Raw genomic sequence first — 21439 nt, forward strand, 5'->3', positions numbered from 1 at the left:
CAAAGGGTTAACTGTGTGCTGGGAGGCTTTGGCTAGGGGCGGTGTCTGTGTGTTTCACTGTAATCACACTGCTCTGGATGGCTGTTCTGTGCACAGCCATCCAGAGCAGTGTACCCGAGCTGACAGGGAGGAAGGCTGTTAGTAAACAAAACAGTCCTCCTCCCCGTCGGAGATCTTTGGAAATCCCCGGGTGCTGGCTAGTATTTACCAGCTGGGACCCGGTGATTAACAGCCGCTGCACCTCCTACCCAGAAATGCAAAATCACGTATATATGCGTGACTTTGCACACCCGTGCTGCCCTGTAGCAGTATTTCCGCTTAATATCACCTGAAACACAGGAAACAAACGCACATTTTAATGTAAGCCGTAAAAACAATAAACTGTGAAACAGGGCAAAATGCGCCATGAACTACTCTGCTGTATTTGTTGTGCGTAGGGCAAACCATTAAAGTGAATGCGTTGCTGTTGCATGAAAAATGCACTAAGCGAAAAACTTGCGTACAGGTGTGAACAGGCCTACAACTCGTATAGGAATGAAAAACCTGTGTAAAGTGAAGGAGAGCCCCGACACAGACCCTACCAGAGCTTTATTATGAACTAGAGATGTCTCCAAGCTATGGCCCTCCAGCTGTTGAAGTACTACAAGTCCCACCAGGCCTCTGGGAGTTTTGCCAGTGGCTGTCAAGGTCTTGCAAGGCCTCATAGGACTTGCAGTTCCTCAACACCTGGAGGACCATAGTTTACTAAAACATTACTGGGACAAGGTCACTGTGGGTAGCTCAGTATGAGCTGCGTCTGTACAGGAGCGGGTCGCGTCTGCACACTCGGTCTCCGGTACAATGGCGGACTGTGGGCACACAGCTCATCCAGTAGAGGGCGCCGGCGCTCTGTGTGGAGGTGACCCGCACCTGCGTTCCAGGCTCACTTCCTGACACAGCACGCTGCGCGCTCCTCGTTACTTATAAGGAAGAACAATCCGTGGAGCTAATAATAAGGCCTGCGGCCAGTGTGCGCCCCATAACCCGGCTATATTTAGCGCCATGACTGTGAGAGTGATCAGAGAGCGCTGGTTGTCCAGTCTTCGCTGGCTGTCCGCTTCCACTCGCAGTGTCTTCCCAGCAGCGCTCTCCTCTCCACCGAGGCTCGCTCTATCCCGCACGTTTGGCGTCTCCAGCCGCTCACAGCCTGTGATAACAGCGCCCCCTGCCTTGTGTCCTGTGCCAGCGCTGCGCCCGACTCGCCGGCATTTCAATCTCTGGACCAGAAAAGGAGATCGGCTCCTCCCTCATCTTCAGCCTGCGGCTCCCTATTGGCTCATTTCCAGACCACTGACCCTATCACCTTACCACATGGCTGCCAGTGGGAAGATTGACCTGACTGACCCCTCCATCAGCTGGAAGGAGGCCAAAAGTGAGAAGCCAACCACAGCCCCAACATATAATGCTGTCTGCTGTGACCCCTTCTAACACTCGGGGGGACATTAGAGGAAACTTTTCCTGGAGAGGAAGGGGGGGGCGCCAGTGCTGACTGACTTCTAGAAATGCGAGTTGCTCCAGAACCTTCTAAGACGCTAAAGGGTCAGTTCACCTAAAATAACCACCTATGAAGATGAGGGGCATCTATAGATAAAAACAAACTGGGCAGCTTTGACTAAAGTTGAATAATGCTTTTGTTAGAGGTGTAGGCCATTTTTTTACCTTGTTGCTAAGGACGTTGCTAAGTGAGGCCTAGCTGTTATATCACAGAAGTGGGCTCGTTCTTTGAGTCATACCTCCTCACGGGTGTATTTACCACAAGGCAAACAAGGTGTTTGCCTAGGGCGGCATTTTTCAGGGGGTCAGCACCGCCACCCCTAGAAGAAGGGACACATGCGACCTGGGGACCAGTTGGGATCCGAGAGAGGCTGCGGGCTGCTTAACAGTGTATGCACAGCCCAACTCTCGTTCCTGGGGATGTCCAGAGCTATGAAGATGTGTGTCTGTCCCTTTCTCACCCGGGGGGCTGTGGCGAGTGTATGGGGGTGGTGGTAGTGGAAGGCTTTCTTGGGCAACGGGGAAGGGGGGTGTTAGTGGAAGGCTTTCTTGGCCAGCGGGGAAGGGGGGAGAGGTTGGCTTTTGGCAGGTTTTATTGGAAGGCTCTCCTGGTGGTGTTGGTCGGTGTCAGACTCTCTCGGCAAGGGGGTGGGGGGTGTAGGTGGGAGGCGGACGATTTTTGTGTTGCCTAGGGCAGCACAAAACCTAAATACACCACTGCCCCTAACGTGTGCTTTTTCTCCCCTGATGCAGTAGCTCTGAGCTGAGCATTTGAGAGCTCACTCCCAGTAACAGCTAGGGCTCACTTAGCAACATCCTTAGCAACGTCCTGGGAGTTTGCAGATCAGGCTTCATGAGGTACATAAATGACCTACAGCAAGGGCATTATTCAACTTTAGTCAAACTGCCCAGTTTGTTTTAATCTACGGACACCCCTTATTTGCATAGGCAGTGTTTTGGAAAAGGTGGACTGGCCCTTTAAGGCTCCGTTCACACTTCAGCTGCGCGTCTTTGGTCATTTATTTTTTTTTTATGCACGCATTTTTAACCAATGGAAAGCTTGTTACTAAGCAAGAAAATGTGCAAAAAAAAACAAAACAGACATTACGTTTGTTCCTATTGGCGCCAAAACATACAACTCAGCCCCAGAAGATGCTCAGGTACTTTTTTTCAAGTGACGCTACACTCAGGTGTGAACGGGGCATAAGACCATGTACATATAAGGAAAGATTTCCTCCAAATCCCTGTTCTGTACCAGTGACACTAAGGCCCCTATCACATGGGCGGTTTTTTTCAGCAGTTTACGTCAGTTTTTCGTCTGTTTACGTCCATTTTTGACCGTTTACATCTGTTTTTCATCCGTTTTTCTTTTGTTTACATCCGTTTTTCGTCGGTTTACATCCGTTTTTCATCCATGTACATCCGTTTTTCATCTGTATTTCTTTAGTTTACATCCATTTTTATTTTGTTTACATCCGTTTTTCATCTGTTTACATCCGTTTTTCTTTTGTTTACATCTTTTTTTATCGTCGGTTTACATCCGTTTTTCATCCATTTACATCCGTTTTCATCTGTTTTTTCTTTAGTTTACATCCATTTTTCATCCGATTTTCCTTTGTTTACATCTGTTTTTCATCTGTTTACATCCGATTTTCGGCGGTTTACATCCTTTTTTCGGCGGTTTACATCCGTTTACATCCGTTTTTCATCTGTCTACATCCGTTTTTGTCTGTTTACATCTGTTTTTGGTCTGTTCTGTTTTTTTTAACGGAAGAAAAATAGGGTTTTCTTCCGTTCAAAAAAAAAAAAGGATGTTAACGGATGTAGACATTAATGCATGTAAACAGATGATTATCCGTTTACATCCGCTAGTCCATAGAAATACATTGGTGTCTGGTTTTCATCCATAAATAGCTAGATGAAAAAATAAAGGGGCCTAAGGCAGCATTCACATTTTGCGTTTTGAAAAAATCACACCATGTTATTGCACGATTGTACACTTTATATGCCCCAGGCACAGGGCAGCCCGTTGATTTCAATAGGCTGCTCTATGGGTGACACACTTGTAGCTCCTATGCCTTTTTCGAGCAGTGAGCGTGTTTTTTAACCGTGCGTCTTGCGGCATTTGATGTGCGTTTTTTCACGTAACACGCATTTTATTGCTGCATTCGGGTGTCTTTGACAATGAATGGCAACGCATGATCGACAGGAATTTTGCACATTTTGGAAACATGCGAAATTGCAAGTTTTTATACACATTCATGAAATGCCAAAGTGTGACTGCAGGCTAAGAGGCTGATTTACTAAAGGTAGATACACTGTTCATGTTGCAAAGGAATTCTCCCCAGAGGAATGTGGGGAAAATGCACTTTGTATAGAAGACCCAATCACATGCAAGGAAAGTAAAAACAACAAACAGAATTTTTCTTCATGCATAATTGGATTATGGAAGTCAGCAGAGCTTCACCTATTTGTGAACAGCCTATTTGCCTTTAGAAAATCAACCCAATGTTTTTTTTTTATTATTACTATTATATTTAATTATTTTATTTTATTATTAGTAAATCAACTCTCACGTATTGAAGAAGTATAGTCAGTGCAGCAGCCATATAAATAGTATTTACAGGAATTTCGATCAGAAAGAAAAAAAAACTGGCCTCTCCCAGGAAAGGTTTCCTTTATGGGCCCATTTGTACTTGTCTGTTTTACTGCATGAAATTGCATTATAAGGTCCTACAGCTCATTGCAAGGAAAAAAAAATATAAGGGATGATTTGTGTCTTTTATTAAAAATTAAACAACTATATATATATTTATAAATTTTTAATTTTATTTTTATTTATTATTTTTCTCAATTCATGAATGACCCGTATTTACCAAGCTGTTTCTAACATCTGTGTATAGTGTGCCTTTACATATTACATGAAATAATTTGTCTGTGTCGTAGCTGTAGGACCTATTTATCCAGGAAAATTCTGCTGTGCCTAATAGCAAGTATAAGCTTTTTTTTAAGCCTGTATTGGAAATGTAACAGTTGAAATCTTATTAATCCTTATATGGGACTTGTCTGATTTTTCTTAAATTTTTGACAATACACCCAATGAGGGCTTATTGAGTAAGGAAATATACAGAACAGTTACACTCAACTGCCACTTTATTAGGTACACCTTGCTAGTACCGGGTTGGACCCCCTTTTGCCCTCAGAACTGCTTTAATTCTTCATGGCATAGATTTAATAAGTATTTGCAAACATTTCTCAGAGATTTTGGTCCATATTAATATGACTTACTGTTGCCTTTCTATCATCTTGAACCAGTCTGTCCATTCTCCTCTCACATCTGATATCAACAAGGCATTTTTGTCCACACAACTGCCGCTCACTGGATATTTTCTCTTTTTCGGACCATTATCTAACCAATAGAGATGGTTGTTTGTGAAAATCCCAGTAGATCAGCAATTTTTGAAATACTCAGACCAGCCCATCTGGCACCAACAACCATACCACCTTCAAAGTCACTTATATACCCTTTCTTCCCTTTCTGATGCTTGGCATGAACTTCAGCAAGTCGTCTTCACCACGTCTAGATGTTTAAATGCATTGACTTGCTGCCACGTGATTAGCTGATTAGCAATTTGTGTTACCAAGCAATTGAGCAGGTGTACCTAATAAAGTGGCCGGTATGTGTATATGTGTATATATATATATATATATTTATATTTACTGTAAAACTAGAATGTTTATTTTTATATTTTTATTTTTTAATATTATATTTTTATATTTTAAATATTTTTATAATTTTTCGTTATATTTTAAATATTTGTATATTTAAATTATTATTATCATTATTTTATTATTACTATTATTAGCAAGTCACCCCTCACACATTGAAGAAGTACAGTTAATGCAGCAGACATATAAATAGTATTTGTTGAAATATCGACAGAAAAAAAACCTGTCGTCTGTATCTCTCCCAGGAAAGTTTTCCTTCATGTGCCCATTTGTACTTGTCTGTTTTATTGCATGCAATTGTGTTATAAGGAGGAATTCTACCTACAGCATATTGCAAAGTAAAAAAAAAAGATAGAAAAGGATGATTTGTGTGATTTATTGAATATTAAACAACCATTATGGTGCAAAGCATACTGTAGCAATGACTATTTGCCAATAGTACATGGTATATAATTTTCAGATGACTTGCTATGATCATATCTTTACATTTTAAATACATTTTTTACTATAATATTGTTATTTTATATATTTGTATTTTTTAATATATTATTTATATTTTAAATTTTCTTTTAATCATTGTTATTTTTTATATTTTTATATGTTTTATTATTATTATATTTAATTATATTTATCATTACTATTATTAGTAAGTCAACCCTCACACATTGAAGAAGTAGTCAGTGCAGCAGCCATGTAAATAGTATTTACAGAAATTTCTATCAAAAAAAAAAAAAAAAACTGTCCTCTGTATCTCTCTCAGGAACAGTTTCCTTCATGGGCCCATTTCTACTTGTCTGTTTTACTGCATGAAATTGGAAAAATGGAAAGGATTTGTTTTTGTGATTTACACCTATGCATGTATTTATTGTAAAAACAAAAAACACAGTACAGTACATTCTGACACCCGCACTGCAGTGCACCTACCATGCATTGTGGTGCGCTGCGTTAAAGAAGAGGCATGTCTGCTTTTCTTTTTGTTCCTGCCAACTGATTAGGTGGAAATATTTTTGAAGTGAACATGTTGTCTATTAGTAAATCAACCTCACTGTGTGATCATTGGCTACAACATATGTGTCTAATTATTTTGTTTTTTATTGCTAATAAATAATATTTCCTACTTGGACTTTAGCAGTGCGACATTGTCTTTTGTTAGTATTCTTCTTTTCTAGTTTTGCGCATGTTAGGCCTTATGCACACAGCCATATTTTTTTTTTATGCAGGATCTTGCTACCAGCCAAAAAGCTGTCTGTATTACATCTGAACTACCTACCTGTACAGAGTAGCCCTGATCCTCTTTTTGTTTGGGTTCCCTACAGACCATCTTGGCTCCTCCCCACTGCTGAGTGCCCCCAGTCGTAAGCCAATTGCTCCCGGACCATGCTCCTGTGAAAGGACATTGTCTAGTCACATGTAGAGCGCTTCTTGGCCCCACCCCCCACTTCTCTCATCATTGGCTCACTGGCTGTGATTGACAGCAACAGGAGCCAATGGCTCCCGCTGCTCTGTTAGTCAGCAAGGAGAAAGAGACTCAGGAGAGCTGTGGCTCTTGTGCACACAGCTGGATCGAGATGGGGCTCAGGTTAGTATGGGGGGGGGGGGGAGCTGCACCTAGAAGATTTTTTACCTTAATGCATAGAGTGCACTAAGGTGAAAAAAAAAAACCTTCTGCTTTTACAACCACTTTAAGCAGAACTTTGCCCATAACAGCTTGATAAAAAATAATGTTCTTTAGTAAGGAACATACATTCCACATTAATAATTATGCTCTCAAAATTAGTGTGTGCCGTAAATTTCCGCATTGTCCCTGTTTCTTTTTGCTGGAGGCTGCCATTTTGCTGAAGCCCAGAACCCCTGAGCAGCAGCAGCAGTAAATCTGTAGGCTGTCAACAGATTGGTCTCTACATTTTTGTCACAGTTTAGGATTTTTTGTCTAATTGTCACACCTATAGAAGTTTTTAGCATCCGAGCATGAAAGCTACATCAACAGAAATATATTAGAAAGCTTGAAGTTTTGTGCTTTTGTAAAAAAGAGGTTAGAAACAGCTGTACCTCTTACTGTTTCATATACAGGTGTACCTCGGTTTACGAACACCTCGGTTAACGTAATTTTCGGTTTACGAATGAAAATCCATTGAAAATAATGGCTCGGTTTACATATTTTTTTTGCAATACGAAGCAAGTTTCCCCAGGATGCATTGCAGCTGGGAGGTTTATAGCGCCGGCCCCGTGCCTTTAGAGTGCACTTTATAAAGAGTTTTGAACAGATAAGACTTTTTTTTACTTTTTGTTTGACCTCCGGAACGGATTAATTGGTGTTCAATGCATTTACAAATTTTTTTTTGTTTAATCATGTCCCTGTACAGTATTTATGCCTTTAAAGTGCACTTTATAATGAGTTTTGAACAGATAAAAGACTTTTTTAACTTTTTTCTGACCTCCAGAATGGATTAATTGGTTTTAAATGCATTTACGAATGCATTTTTAATCATGCCCATGTACAGTGTTTATGCATTTAAAGTGCACTTTATAAAGAGTTTTGAACAAATAAAAGACTTTTTTTTTTACTTTTTTCTGACCTCCGGAATGGATTTATTGGTTTTCAATGCATTTCAATGGGAAACCGCATTTCGGTTTACAAATTTTTTGCAATACGAAATGTCCCGCGGAACGCATTACATTCGTAAACCGAGATACGCCTGTAAGTGCTTTACTTCCCTCGGGGTTTTACCATATCATTCTCTGCACATTAGAAGCAGTGTTGTATCGTATTATCATATTGGTATTGGCACACACTAGAAATAGGTTACTCTATAATATTTGGCTTTGAGTCCACTTGTTTCGATTCTGTCCTATATGCAGTGTTCAGCCTACAGTGTATGGACACATTTTTACCACAGGACATAATCAAAGAGCGTTTTCCACCATGAACCTTTTGTAGTAATCAGCTTTAGGCCTTAGGCCGACCATACATGAATCAAAATTTGTCCGAATCGGCAGGGACCAGCCAAAATTTTGATCCTTGCATGGGCTAACTGGTTGAACAACCAGCCTGTCAGGTTTTTCCCAAATGATGATTACCGCCAGCTATAGCCGACAACACTGATTGCTGTATTTTGCTGGTGGGGAAGGCTTTCCACCGTCAGAATATCATAGCTCAGCAGGAGTAATTCCCCCTTCCACATTGAATGCATGGATGGAGGAATCAGTTCATTTTTTTTACCTTGGTTTAGGGTTCAGCAACCAGTAGATCGTGGCCAAGTGACTGGTGAATTGCGGCCTGGGCTTGCTGACCCACCATCACACAGACGTGTTTATGCAGAAGGTCTACTTGTAAAGCTGAAGCTGTAGTAGGGAGCAAGAGCCGCATAAGCTGATGCAGAGCAGAGCATCACACAGAGTGCAATGCAGAAGGTCTACTTGTAAAGCTGAAGCTGTAGTAGGGAGCAGGAGACGCATAAGCTGATGCCTCCTCTGTAGTGCTGGCTCCTGTCCCACACGGAGTATTACCAACTGCCCTCCACCTCTTATCCCAGCTACTGCTCTCCAGAGTGGTGCCAGTAGAAAGAAAGAAGAGATATTCAGGTCAGTGTGAAGCAATACACTGGGCATAATAGTATAAGGCTGCTTTCACACTGATGTGCTGCGGTTTACCCACACTGGGGGTGCAGTGCAGTGTACCTGCAGCTTTCCTGTACTTAGCCTATTAGTCTATTATATCCTGTGGGTTTTGGTGCACTTTCAGAAAGTGCACCACACCTTCGGGATATAATAGAAATCTATGACAAAGCGGAGCTAACCTAGGAAAGTTGCAGATGCACTGTGCTGCACTTGTGGTGCAGGTAAACCGCATCACATCAGTGTGAAAGCAGCCTGCCCCAACTGCACCACCTTTAGCTGCAGTGGCCAAGGGTGTACACATGTTGCAGCCGCAGCAGGAGTTATACGCCCTGTCATGGTTGGTGAGTGTGGCACCTGCCGAGAATGACCCATTCAAGTGAATGAGGCCATTCTACAAGTGTCCTGCACCCTTGTACAGTATGGCAAAGAAGGGGTTACAGCAGGCAGCGTTGTGTTGCTTTCTCACCACCTGCTTTAACCCAGAAGCATGCAGTTGCAGGGCCCTTACAAAGTGGCCTCATTTACTTAATGGGTCGCGATTGGCAGACTGTAGCACCCACCAAAAGCAACAGGGGGCTTCAATTCTTGCTGCGGCATGTGTACACTATTGGCTGCTGCTAAAGGGATTGGGTTGGTAAAACTTTGACTAAACCCCCCCCCCCCAACTGTACATGTGAGTCATGAGATGTTATGCATCTCTGTGGTAGATTTCCCCAGTTTCACGCAGAATTTAACATTTGCTCTTTGTTCTACCTTGCTATCCATGATGAAATAGCAGACGTGATAACGCACATGGTTCAGGATAGCATCAGTTGCATAGCTATCGATGCACACAGGATGATGTATTTTGGCACACTGACTCATCAAGGTTGCTGCTCCGTGTGACTGTGTGTAACCTTGTGCTGCCATCTGTTGGCATGTTGCAAAACTAGTCTTGAAACTTTTTGATACCACCTTGTACCTAGTAGCACGGTGATTACCCACTCATCTGTTGTCTCAGTTACTTGCGATCAGGAAGATCAATGAACTACCAGAGTTCGCACTACTGCCCTCGTAGTTAATTGAGAGATACAAGCCGTCAGCCGCAATGGCTGACGGTACTAGTTGTCTATCCATTCACAGGAAACTGTGAATGAATAAATGATGTGGCCGTGTAGGTGGAGCTCTGTACTGTTTTCAAATTGTGACAGCAGATGTGGGGAAACGATCCCTCGCCAGCTGTCACAAGGGGGATTGGGGGGAGATGCTGGAACATGTTACATGTTTCACACTGAAAACGAGTGGTACATGTAACATGTTCCAAAGGTGAACTTTAACAAAGAGTTAAGCATGTTAATTAAGTTCAAGAACCACTATAGTATATAGCGCAGAGTAGATGTGTGTTTTGTTTAGTTTCAATTCGTTATTTTAACAAAAATTTCATTTTCGGAGATTCGGATGTACACTATATTGCCAAAAGTATTGGGACACCCCTCCAAATCATGGGATTCAGGTGTTCCAATCACTTCCATGGCCACAAGTGTATAAAATCAAGCCCCTAGGCATGCAGACTGCTCCTACAAACATTTGTGAAAGAATGGGTCGCTCTCAGGAGGTCAGTTAATTCAAGCGCGGTACCGTGATGGGTTGCCACCTGTGCAATAAGCCCATCTGTGACATTTCCTTGCTACTAAATATTCCACGGTCAACTGTTAGTGATATTATTATTATTATACAGGATTTATATAGCGCCAACAATTTGCTCAGCGCTGTACATTATAACGGGAGACAGTACACGAGACAGTACAGTAACAATACGATTCAATAAACGGGAGGTTCGAGGGCCCTGCTCCTTGGAGCTTACAATCTTTTTTTTTTTTTTTTTTAATTTAAATATTTATTCATTTTTCATTTAAAAACAATACACATTTCCATAATTTGAAAATATAATATTACAATTTCTCATAAAGCACTGGTTTCGTATCATTTTCATTTTCTCCCCATAGCTCCCTTAACCCATTACCCGCCCACCTCCCACCCCACTACTATATACCCCTGACATCTGACTGATTGACTTGTATCTCATATTCTCTGGATACCTAGGTTTGAGAACAAAAGAAAAAGGAAAAGAAAGGAAAAGAAAGAAAGTGAGGCTAATTACTATATTTTCTCCTTTTTCCTAATCCTTTCCTCTTTTCTCTTCGTTTCTTCTTGTCCTCTCTTTCCCTTCTCTTTATGCTTACTTACTCAGTACCTTTCTTTACCTTTACTTTGAACTCCTCCCATTTCTCCCATTTCATATGATATGTCACCATCCTATCTTCCTGTAGATAATAGAGTTTATCCAATCTAGCAATCTGATCTACTCTATTCATCCAATCTTCTTCACTCGGTGCTTCAACTTTACGCCAAAACTTAGGAATCAGACTTTTTGCTGCATTTAGGTAGCCCAGTATACCCAGTTCTTTATATTTATTTCCAGATAGTATTGAGTTATGGAAAAGACAGATTTCAGGATCCAATCCTATCTCCATTCCAGTGACAATTGTGATTTGGTTTGTAACTTTTTCCCAATATATGTGTATTTTTGGACATTCCCACCATATGTGATACATCGTGCCCAACCCTCCACATCCTCGCCAACACCAGGGTTGCTTCTCCTCCCTCATATTGTGCTCTATCACCGGTGTAACATACCACCTTTTCAAACATTTAAAATTCATTTCCACTTCACGCATACTAATATTTTCGTGTACCATTCTATATATTTTCCTCTGTGTGTGCTCTTCCCACTCCACTCCTAAATCCTTTTCCCATTTTTCTATATACTTTAATTTAAACTTACTATCTAAATCCGTGAGAGCTTTATATGCTTTGGCAGTGCTGTGTTTCCCATCACCTCTATCTTCTAAGTATTTCTCGAATTCATTCCACTCTTTCCTAGTTCTAAGGGGCTTCGTCAATTTCTCCACAAATTGTTTCAGTTGATTATATCTCCATATATCTATCCTAGTGAAAATCCTTCCCTCTTCCTTTTTCAAATCCTCCAGTGTTCTTAAGTTTACCCCCTCCATTACATCTCTCAACTGAGCGTCTTCCTTCATAATCCATCTACCTGAGATTTCCTCTTTACCTGGGGGAAAAAAATCTGAATTTCTTAGTGACATTAATAATGAATTAAAATCCCATTTCCTCTGTTTGTGCATTTTATCCCATTCCCTTATTACAATCCTCGTGTATACACTCGTGCTCTCCTCTAATTCTCTAAATTGTGGTGGCTCCCATACACTCCTACCCAAATCCTTTCTACTAAGTGTATTTTCAATTGTGACCCAATGTTTACTCTTTGAGTTGTGTGTCCAGTCAAAAATTCTCGCTAGGATGACTGCCCTATGGTATCTTTTGAAATCCGGGACTCCCAACCCTCCTTTTTCTTTATTTCTGCTTAGCACTTCATATGATATCCTAGGTTTTTTATTTTTCCATATATATTTAGTTACCATTCGCTTAATTGTCCTAAAATACACCTCTGGAAGATTAATGGGTATCATCTGGAATTTATACAGTATTTTAGGGAGAATTACCATTTTTATCAGATTAATACGGCCCAACCAGGAAGGATTTCCTCCACCCATTTTCCTCAATTCCTCTCTGATTTCATTTACCATTGGGATATAATTAGCTTTATAAAGATTCTTCTGTGAGGGAGTGAGTTTTACCCCCAGGTACTTTATTTCTCTATTTTTCCATATAAAGGGAAACTCTCTCTATATAGTTAAAAAAAAATATTAAGCTATACTCTAGACAACATCCGACATGGTATTATGCAGATTCCCCAGTTAAGAGAGCTAAGGGAGTAGCTATAGGATTTGCAAAAAACACCAGGTTTGAACTGGAAGAGAGAAAGACAGACCCGGAGGGGAGGTTTTTGTTTTTGAAGGGTAAATTACATGACATAGAATGTAGGCTTGTTAACATATATTGCCCTAATAGGAAGCCAGAGATGTTTTTGAAAGGGGTTATGAGAAGGTTGATGGATTTTGGAAAGGGATATCTAATAGTGGCGGGTGACTTTAATATATGTATGGATCCACAAACAGATACAACATCTGGAGTACAGAGAGGGGGAAATAGGTCCATGGGATTATTGAAAATGGTGATGAAAGAGTGCCAACTGGTGGATAGCTGGAGAATTGTCCACATGAGAGAGAGAGATTACACTTTCTTCTCTAGTGTACATAGGACATACTCTAGATTGGACTATATTTTGGTGGACCATCGACTAGTTGAGGATTTGGTTAAAGTAGAAATAGAAGCAATAACTATCTCGGACCATGCACCTGTAGTAATGGAATTAAAATGGGGAGGGAAAAGGTCAGGTGGCTTATCATGGAGGTTGAATGAGACACTCCTCACAGATCCAGATACTGACCGAAAGATCAGGGAGGAGATAGAGAGGTTCTTTGAGGAAAATGAAACGGAGGATGTATCACTAGCTACAGTGTGGGAGGCACATAAAGCATATGTAAGAGGAATCCTTATTGCGATTGGGGCAAAGAAAAAAAGGGAAAGACGCGAGAAGATCAGTGGGCTTTTGAAGGAAATAGCGGAGATGGAACTCCTACATAAAAATAACATAAGGAAAGAGATAGAGCAAAGAGTGATAAAAAAGAGGGAAGAACTAGAGAAAGTAATGGAGGAAGAAAAAATGAGAACTTTTAATAAGATCATTGGTGAAAGATATAGATGGGGAGATAGACCAGGAAAATATCTGATGAGAGCCTTGAGGAGAAAGAAGAATAGGAACTATATAGATAAAATAAAAAACTCCAAGGGAGAGTTAGTCCATTCAACTAAAGACATTGCAAAGGTATTTAAAAATTACTACAGTAAATTATATAATATTGCCCCTAAGGGATTTTATAAATAAAGATAAAATGACAAATATTGACAAAAGAAGGGATTATTTAAGAAATGCAGGATTACCAAAATTAAGTGAAGAACTATTAAACTCCTTAGAATCCGAAATCACGCAGGAAGAACTAAAAATAGCATTAAAAAGCTTTAAGATGGGAAAAAGCCCAGGCCCAGATGGATATACTGTGAGGTATTATAAAAAAATACAGTGATTTACTGCTACCCAAATTAAAGAGATATATGGAGGCGTTGGGGGGAGAGATGGAAATAAGAAAGGAATCCCTTCTGGCACAGGTGGTCTTAATACATAAGGAAGGTAAAGATATCACCCATTGTGCAAGTTATAGACCGATATCGTTATTGAATGTAGACACGAAGTTGTATGCAAAAGTATTGGCGAATAGGTTAGGAGATCTGATGCCAGATTGGATACATGGAGACCAGGTGGGCTTTGTTAGAGGAAGAGAGGGTCGAGATAATGGGTTGAGGTCCCTGATGCTTATACAGAAGAGTAAAATGGAAAAAAATCCAGTAGTGCTGCTCTCGATAGATGCGGAGAAGGCGTTCGATAGGGTTAACTGGAGTTTTATGATGGATACACTGGAGGTCCTGGGATTGGGTAGTAGGATGAGAAAGTGGATTGGAAAGCTGTATGAAGGACCGTCTGCGATGGTAATGGTAAACGGAGAGAGATCAGAGACCTTTTCAATGTCAAATGGAACCAGACAGGGATGCCCACTGTCCCCACTGTTGTTTGTTTTATCACTGGAACCCCTGTTATCAACAATTAGGAAAAATATAGATATAAAGGGAATAAATGTTGGAAAGATAGAACATAAGATAGCCGCATTTGCGGACGATTTATTATTCTATGTTGGAAACCCGAGGATAACACTTCCTAACCTAATGAAAACACTGAAGGAATATGGGGAAATGTCAAATTTAAAAATCAACCCGAGCAAAACAGAGATATTAAATATAAACCTTCCAAAAAGTGAAAAAGAAAATATACAGAGAGAGTAGTATAGTATGGAGCTTACAATCTAGGAGGGAGGGGATAGTGGTACAGGAGGAAATAGCTGTGCGGGAAGGAGTGGTAGGAAAAGTGGAGGAGTTCAGTAATTAGCTGAGGGCGGGGTAGGCTTCCCTAAAGAGGTGGGTTTTCAGAGTGCGCCTAAAGGTGAGGAGAGTAGGTGGTAGTCTGATGGATTGGGGTAGGGAGTTCCAGAGGATGGGGGAAGCCCTGGAGAAGTCCTGGAGACGGGCATGGGAGGAGGAGACCAGGGAACTAGAGAGTAGGAGGTCTTGTGAGGATCGTAGATTATAACAACGTGGAAGTAACTGGGAACAACAACAACTCAGCCACAAAGTGGTAGGCCACGTAAATTGACAGGGTGGGGTCAGCACATGGTGAAGCGCACAGTGCGGAGAAGTCGCTGTCTGCAGATTCAATAGCTAAAGACCTCCAAAGTTCGTGTGGCCTTCAGATTAGCACAACAACATTGCTCAGTGCATTTAAGCATAGTACCGTGATAGGTTGCCAGCTTTGCAATAAGTCCATCCGTGAAATTTCCTTGCTACTAAATATTCCAGGGACTACTGTTAGTAGTATTATAACAAAGTGGAAGCAACAGGGAACAACAGCAACTCAGCCATGAAGTAGTAGGCCATGTAAAATGACAGAGCGGTGTCAGCGCATGCTGAAACGCAGTATGCAGAAGTCTCCGATTGTCTGCAGAGTCAATAGTTAAAGACCTCCAAACTTCATGTGGCCTTCAGATTAGCACAACAATAGTGCGTAGAGAGCTTAATGGAATGGGTTTCCATGGCCGAGCAGTTGCATCCAAGCCTTACATCAACAAATGCAATGCAAATCATCGGATGCAGTGGTGTAAAGCATGCCGCCACTGGCCTCTAGAGCAGTAGAGACGTGTTCTCTGGAGTGATGAATCACCCTTCTCTGTCTGGCAATCTGATTGACATGTCTGGGTTTGGCGGTTCCCAGAAGAACGGTACTTGCCTGACTGCATTATGTCAAGTGTAAAGTTTGGTGGAGGGGGATTATACTGTGGGGTTGTTTTTCAGGGGTTGAGCTTGGCCCCTTAGTTCCAGTGAAGGGAACCCTTAAGGCATCAGCATACCAAGACATTTTGGATAATTTCATGCTTCCAACTTTGTGGGAACAGTTTGGGGATAGCCCCTTCCTGTTCCAACATGACTGCACACCAGGGCACAAAGCAAGGTCCATAAAGACATGGATGAGAGAGTTTGGGGTGGAGGAACTTGACTGGTCTGTACAGAATCCTGACCTCAACCCAATAGAACACCTTCGGGATGAATTAAAGTGGAGACTGCGAGCCAGGCCTTCTCATCCAACATCAGTGCCTGACCTCACAAATGAGCTTCTGGAACAATGACCAAACATTCCCATAGGCACACTCCTAAACCTTGTGGACAGCCTTCCCAGAAGATTTGAAGCTGTCATAGCTGCAAAAGGTGCGCCAACTCTATATTGAACCCTACGGACTAAGACTCGGATTCCATTAAAGTTCATGTACGTGTAAAAGTAGGCGTCCCAATACTTTTGCCAATATAGTGTTTATGAATCTCCGAATGGACATATTAACAAATGTCAATGAATCCGAAAACACTTTATAAGGAAATTAACAAATCCATTCATTTCATTTGGATGACGTCAAATGAAGCGATAGTAGATTGGGCCCATGGGGGAATTAATTAAATTTTCAAATTCGTTCAATAATTCAGATAATGGATGGATTAAAATTTCATTCCATTTGTTAATTTTAATGCACATGACACCAGTCGATATAGTCCAATCAGCTCATGTTATTTCTCTTAGTGGGTTGGACTAGTGTCCAAAAAATTGAATCCTTCTGACTTCAAACCATCTTCTACAAACTGCATAGACCACTCTGCCTCTCAGATGAGTTCCCACTGACACCACTGATCTGTTTAGCTATATGTAAGAGGAATAATTCGTCCCAATGACCACAGGTGTTAGGAATATTCTTCCCACTGACCATCGCACTAATGTATCATGAGTTGTACCTATAGTAAATTTTAGCTGGGGTTCCCTGAGATCGGAGAGTTATTTCAAGGGCTACTCTGTGTTCAAAGGGTTGAGAAAAGCAGTGTTAAATGAAAAATGCCATGAGATAAATATACAGGTTGCCATTGCTGACCTCCCCCTGAAAATTCATGCTGCCTGGCTGTCTCAGACTATAATGTTTTTGTGTTCATTGTTACTTATATTTCTTTCTTCTTTGTGTATACAGATTTCCTAAAAGGTCTCAACAAGAAACAGAGACGGGAACAGTATGGCATTAAAGATTTCATCAAACTAAAGGATATCCCATCATGGAAAGACACCGCAAAAAGTGAGAAGATTCCGATTTTTTAAATGACCAGATTAATGTGGTTATTTTGCATCATTTACAGCTTATAGACTTTGCTAAATGCAAAATGGTTTTGAAACGCAGATAGGAATTGATTTACTAAAACTGGAGAGTTCACAATCTGGTGCAGCTGTGCATGGTAGCCAGTCAGCTTCTAACTTGTTCAATTAAGCTTTGACAAAAAAAAAAAAGGAAGCTAATTGGTTTCTTTGCATGGCAGATTTTGCACTCCCCTTTTACACAGGGCAGACAGGTGATTGACAGGTCCATGGCTGCTCCACCTATGCAGAACAGGCACAGTCCACTCTCCCCTATGGGTGGTCAGATGTAAATGGGACGCCTGTCTGTTTACACCGACTGCCATCCGATCCACTGGATGGAAGGGTAACGGATCCATAACCTTCTTCAACCTAACGGATCGGATTGGATGTCAGACATGTGTCTGTTTACACCCACCACTCCATAGAGGAGAATGGAGGTTCTGATCGGGTCCGCCTGAAAAACAGACAGGTGGACCCAATTGGAACGTTCATGTGAACAGGACCTTTGTAAATCAACCCCTTAGTATTTATTATATGGTAGTAAATTTTATGTTTTTTTGCTATTTTGTGCAATCAGTTTCAGATCTAGTACTTCGTTTTGTGTTTTAAATTTGTTTACAAGGGTATGTGTGAGGCCACAAATATTGAAGCCGTGATTGCCAACTATGGTGTCCGTTTATGAACCAGCAGTAATAGATCGCTGCTCAGTTCTCCGGCATTCTCGGAGAACACAGTTCTCCTGTGAATGCCGTTTATGAAGCATATGTAGATCAGTTCTCCAAATGAAGGGAGAACAGTCTACAAACACTGGAAAATGGCTGATTTTACTATAATCTCGCAAGATTACAGTAAAAGATCAGTTTACTAAACAGAGGTAAATTATCTCTGCTTAGTTTGCGGTCCCTCCGATTCTCCAGCTCTGGGCTGGAGAATCTGGAGGGAGAACACAGATCTCCAGTGAAGGGCTGAACATGTTCTCCTGAGTGTTATAAACTGTGAATGACCAGAGAATAGCTGCGATCCTCTGAATCACAGCTATTCTCTGTGTCATAAAAGGACACATATGCAGGCTCTTTTATCTCTATCCCAGCTTTACTTGCTAGTAAGTCACTACAGGGCAAACGTTTGAGATTTTGCTGTCCGCATGCTTGTTCCAAATTAGTGACTTGCTAGGTAGTGAAGTTAGGACCAGAATGACGGCCAACAAGTCACCAATGCCAGCTCCCAATTTTCTATTCTCAGAGGTTCACTATCAGCTTTTTGTGTATTTAGAAATGTTCAATTACAGTATTTATTGACTGCTTTTTGTAACAGGTTTATTTTTCTGTGCACATTTATGCACAGTGGGAGATATTTATCAATCATGCTGCCTCTCATTTATCTTATTGCAATCTTAGGGAGCCAATTTTAACAGTTTTGGAATCATCTCCATCAGTTTTAACATTGTACTTGTCACAGTTTCCTTTTCCAACAAACACACATCGAAAAAGTGGACAGGGCCATAATCTATATTGGTGCAGAGTACTGTTTAGCAGCAGAGGAGTGTGGTTATGTACCAGAGTGCACATTTAGGCTTCATGCTTGCTGAGTGTTAAAAACGCTGCTTTTAGGGGCATCTGGTGTTTTTTTCTGCCTTTAAACACCCCTTTATGTTATCTGTTGTCCATGCACACATAGGCATTTAGCGGCAAAGGTGTGTATAGGCAGCAAAAAAAACTACTGCCAGCGTGTCCAGGAGCAGTGGTGCTTTGCCAGCAAAACGCTTGACGCGTGTGATTGCGTCGAAACGTGCATTAACGCTAGGCGCATCAAGTGCTTGAGTGTTAATTAATTTCAATGGTCAGAATAAAATCTTATTCTGGCCAATGAAATAAATTAAAGCCCAAGCGCTTGACGCGCCTAAACGTGTTTACACACATCAAGTGTTTTTTCTGCCAAAATGCTGCTGCCTTGAGGACAGACGTTTAGGAGAGATGGGCAAACGCTCTGTGTGCATGGGGCCTTATAGGTAATCTGTTTTAGAGTTTGTGTTTGCTCATGGTGTGTGTAATCTTTGACATGCATATTACAGCCAGTAAACTGTAGTTTTAATAAATAACTACAATAAAACTAAACTGTGAGCAGTGAAAACCATACCCACCCAACCTCAGAGATCCTGAATGGTAATGTCTGCTTGTTGGCTTAAACTGCAACTAGATGGTCCAAAGAAATCTTCAAACCATTTCATATAAAAGTTTGATGAAAAACATTGCGGTTTATTTACTAAAGCAGGTGAGTGTAAAATCTGGTGCACGTCTGCATAGAAACCAATCAGCTTCCAGGTTTTATTGCCAAAGCTTTATTGAACATGCTGAGGTGAGAAGTTGATTGGCTACCATGCACAGGTGCACCAGATTCTGAGTGAACCAGTTTTGGTAAATCTCCCCCATTGTATTTGAAGGTTTTCTGAAATTCATCTTAAATCTAAAAATACTCTGCATTTGTTTTCTCTAAATTACAGAGGTAAAAGCCAAACCTTCTGAAGAGGTCAAGTTCCCGAAGAACAAAGACCTGATAGAGAAGATCTCTGTCTTCAGGGGTGACATCACTAAACTAGAGGTAGATGCTATCGTCAATGCAGGTAAAAGCAATAGTATGGTTGAACCCTTCCTCTACATTTTGCACAGGACCAGCTGGATTATGTGTTGACAGCATCTCTCTTTTCCTGCATTCATTTTTGTTGACAATCTTCGCTTATCATCTTTGTTATATTTTAGCATTTGCTAAAGCTGAATGTCAGGAGTTACCTGTACTGCATACTTATTAGGCCACCTTGGCATAACTACACAACCACAGTGATATCCGGTGGCCCATCAGGTATGAGGCATGCATACTTCCACTGTGCAAAGCTGGACCAATGTACTGTGTAATTGGCAATACTACAGTGATAGCCATGATCTCTCCTGCTTGGGTTCCATACAAGCGTGTTCACTCTGTACACAGACCACAATGAGTTGCTTGGTTGGCACTCCCACCATTCATAGAATGCATTTCAATGAATATAAAGTGTTCTCTGATTGGGCGAGGTGGAGATTATGATGTCACCGCCCCTCCCCTCCACCTTGTCCAATTAGAGAATGCCTTGTAAAAAACAAGGCGTCCTATGAATTGCCAAGCGAGCGGGCCTCTGTGGTCAGTGTGTAGTGGGGCAGCTGCTCACATAAAACTGAGCAGGACACAGAAGATTATGGCTATCACTGTAGTAGCGCTGACTACTACAGTGATCTCCATCTTTGCTATTGGCCCATCAGGTATGAGATATGAATACCTATATTGTGCCAAGCTGGACCAATGTAAGTAAGCAATACAGACCATTCCTAGTGTTCAACTTTGTGTTTCAAACTCAACTGACCTTTTTTGTAAAACAATTCAAATGTTATAGAGGGCTATTCTTGCTATCTTGTGAAACGTGGCTGACGTTTTTGGTGAAATTAGTATATCAATGGCTCCCTTGCTGATGTGGAACTATGAAGGGTAGCAGAGGCATGCTGTGCTTTGTAGTTCCACTGCATAGTGTAGGCACGGGTTGCCCAAACATATTGTGGTTTGACCTTTTGCCAGTCTGAACATTTGTGAATTCTTGGGAAGTCAGTTATGTTTGTGAGATGACATGCAGTGAATGGCCTGTTGATAGCTCTGCTTTGATGAAACTTATCTAGACAGACAGGACAAGACTGTAAGAGTCTCATGAGAAGGCTACAGTAAATACTTTGGCACATGATTTCATGAAGATGTTGCAGAGAGAGTTCCTTGCTTCTTCTGTAGGAAAAATTCAATGACAGTTCTGTATTGCATTGATGTCTTTGTAAACCTTACCCGCTATAAATATGCATTCTACATTGTTCTCGACATAAGACTGAGCTTGTTTTGAAAGCAATGGGCTGTTGGTTCACTCTATTTAGTGTTGATCCATGTGGCATTTTCAACTTAATATGTTCTGAAATTCTTCATAAAGTCTTGTCAGTGATGATTTAAAAGAAGTGGTTTTACTGTGTGTGTATATAATTAACACGTTTTTTGGTATTCTACTTGCAATGCCGGATTTATGAGGGGGTAAAAGGGTAAATTTGCCTGGCTTCCCTGCCAGAGGGGGACCTGGGATTGCTTTGTAAAAAAAAAAATTTAATAATGATAAATTTTGTTTTATTATTGAAAAAAATGAACAAA

At 41.1% G+C, this 21439-nt stretch overlaps 1 protein-coding gene across 3 annotated transcripts in view; it reads left to right on the forward strand.

Moving 5' to 3' along the window:
• The first annotated feature begins 955 nt into the window (after window positions 1-955).
• The window catches only part of MACROD1 (mono-ADP ribosylhydrolase 1), a 1131067-nt gene continuing 1110583 nt past the window's right edge, over window positions 956-21439 (forward strand). Inside the window, exons 1-3 of one of the 3 annotated variants that reach the window (XM_089652781.1) lie at window positions 956-1411; window positions 17073-17174; window positions 19734-19853. In XM_089652781.1, coding sequence (XP_089508907.1) covers window positions 1042-1411; window positions 17073-17174; window positions 19734-19853 — 592 coding nt within the window. In that variant the 5' untranslated portion in view covers window positions 956-1041. The remainder of the gene's footprint in view (window positions 1412-17072; window positions 17175-19733; window positions 19854-21439) is intronic. The other 2 variants (XM_089652783.1, XM_089652782.1) reach the window with 2 other exon arrangements.

Source organism: Staurois parvus, unplaced genomic scaffold, assembly GCF_062004578.1.
Source record: "Staurois parvus isolate SC_StPar_1 unplaced genomic scaffold, SC_StPar_1.0 ptg000694l, whole genome shotgun sequence".
Taxonomy (NCBI): Eukaryota; Metazoa; Chordata; class Amphibia; order Anura; family Ranidae; genus Staurois; species Staurois parvus.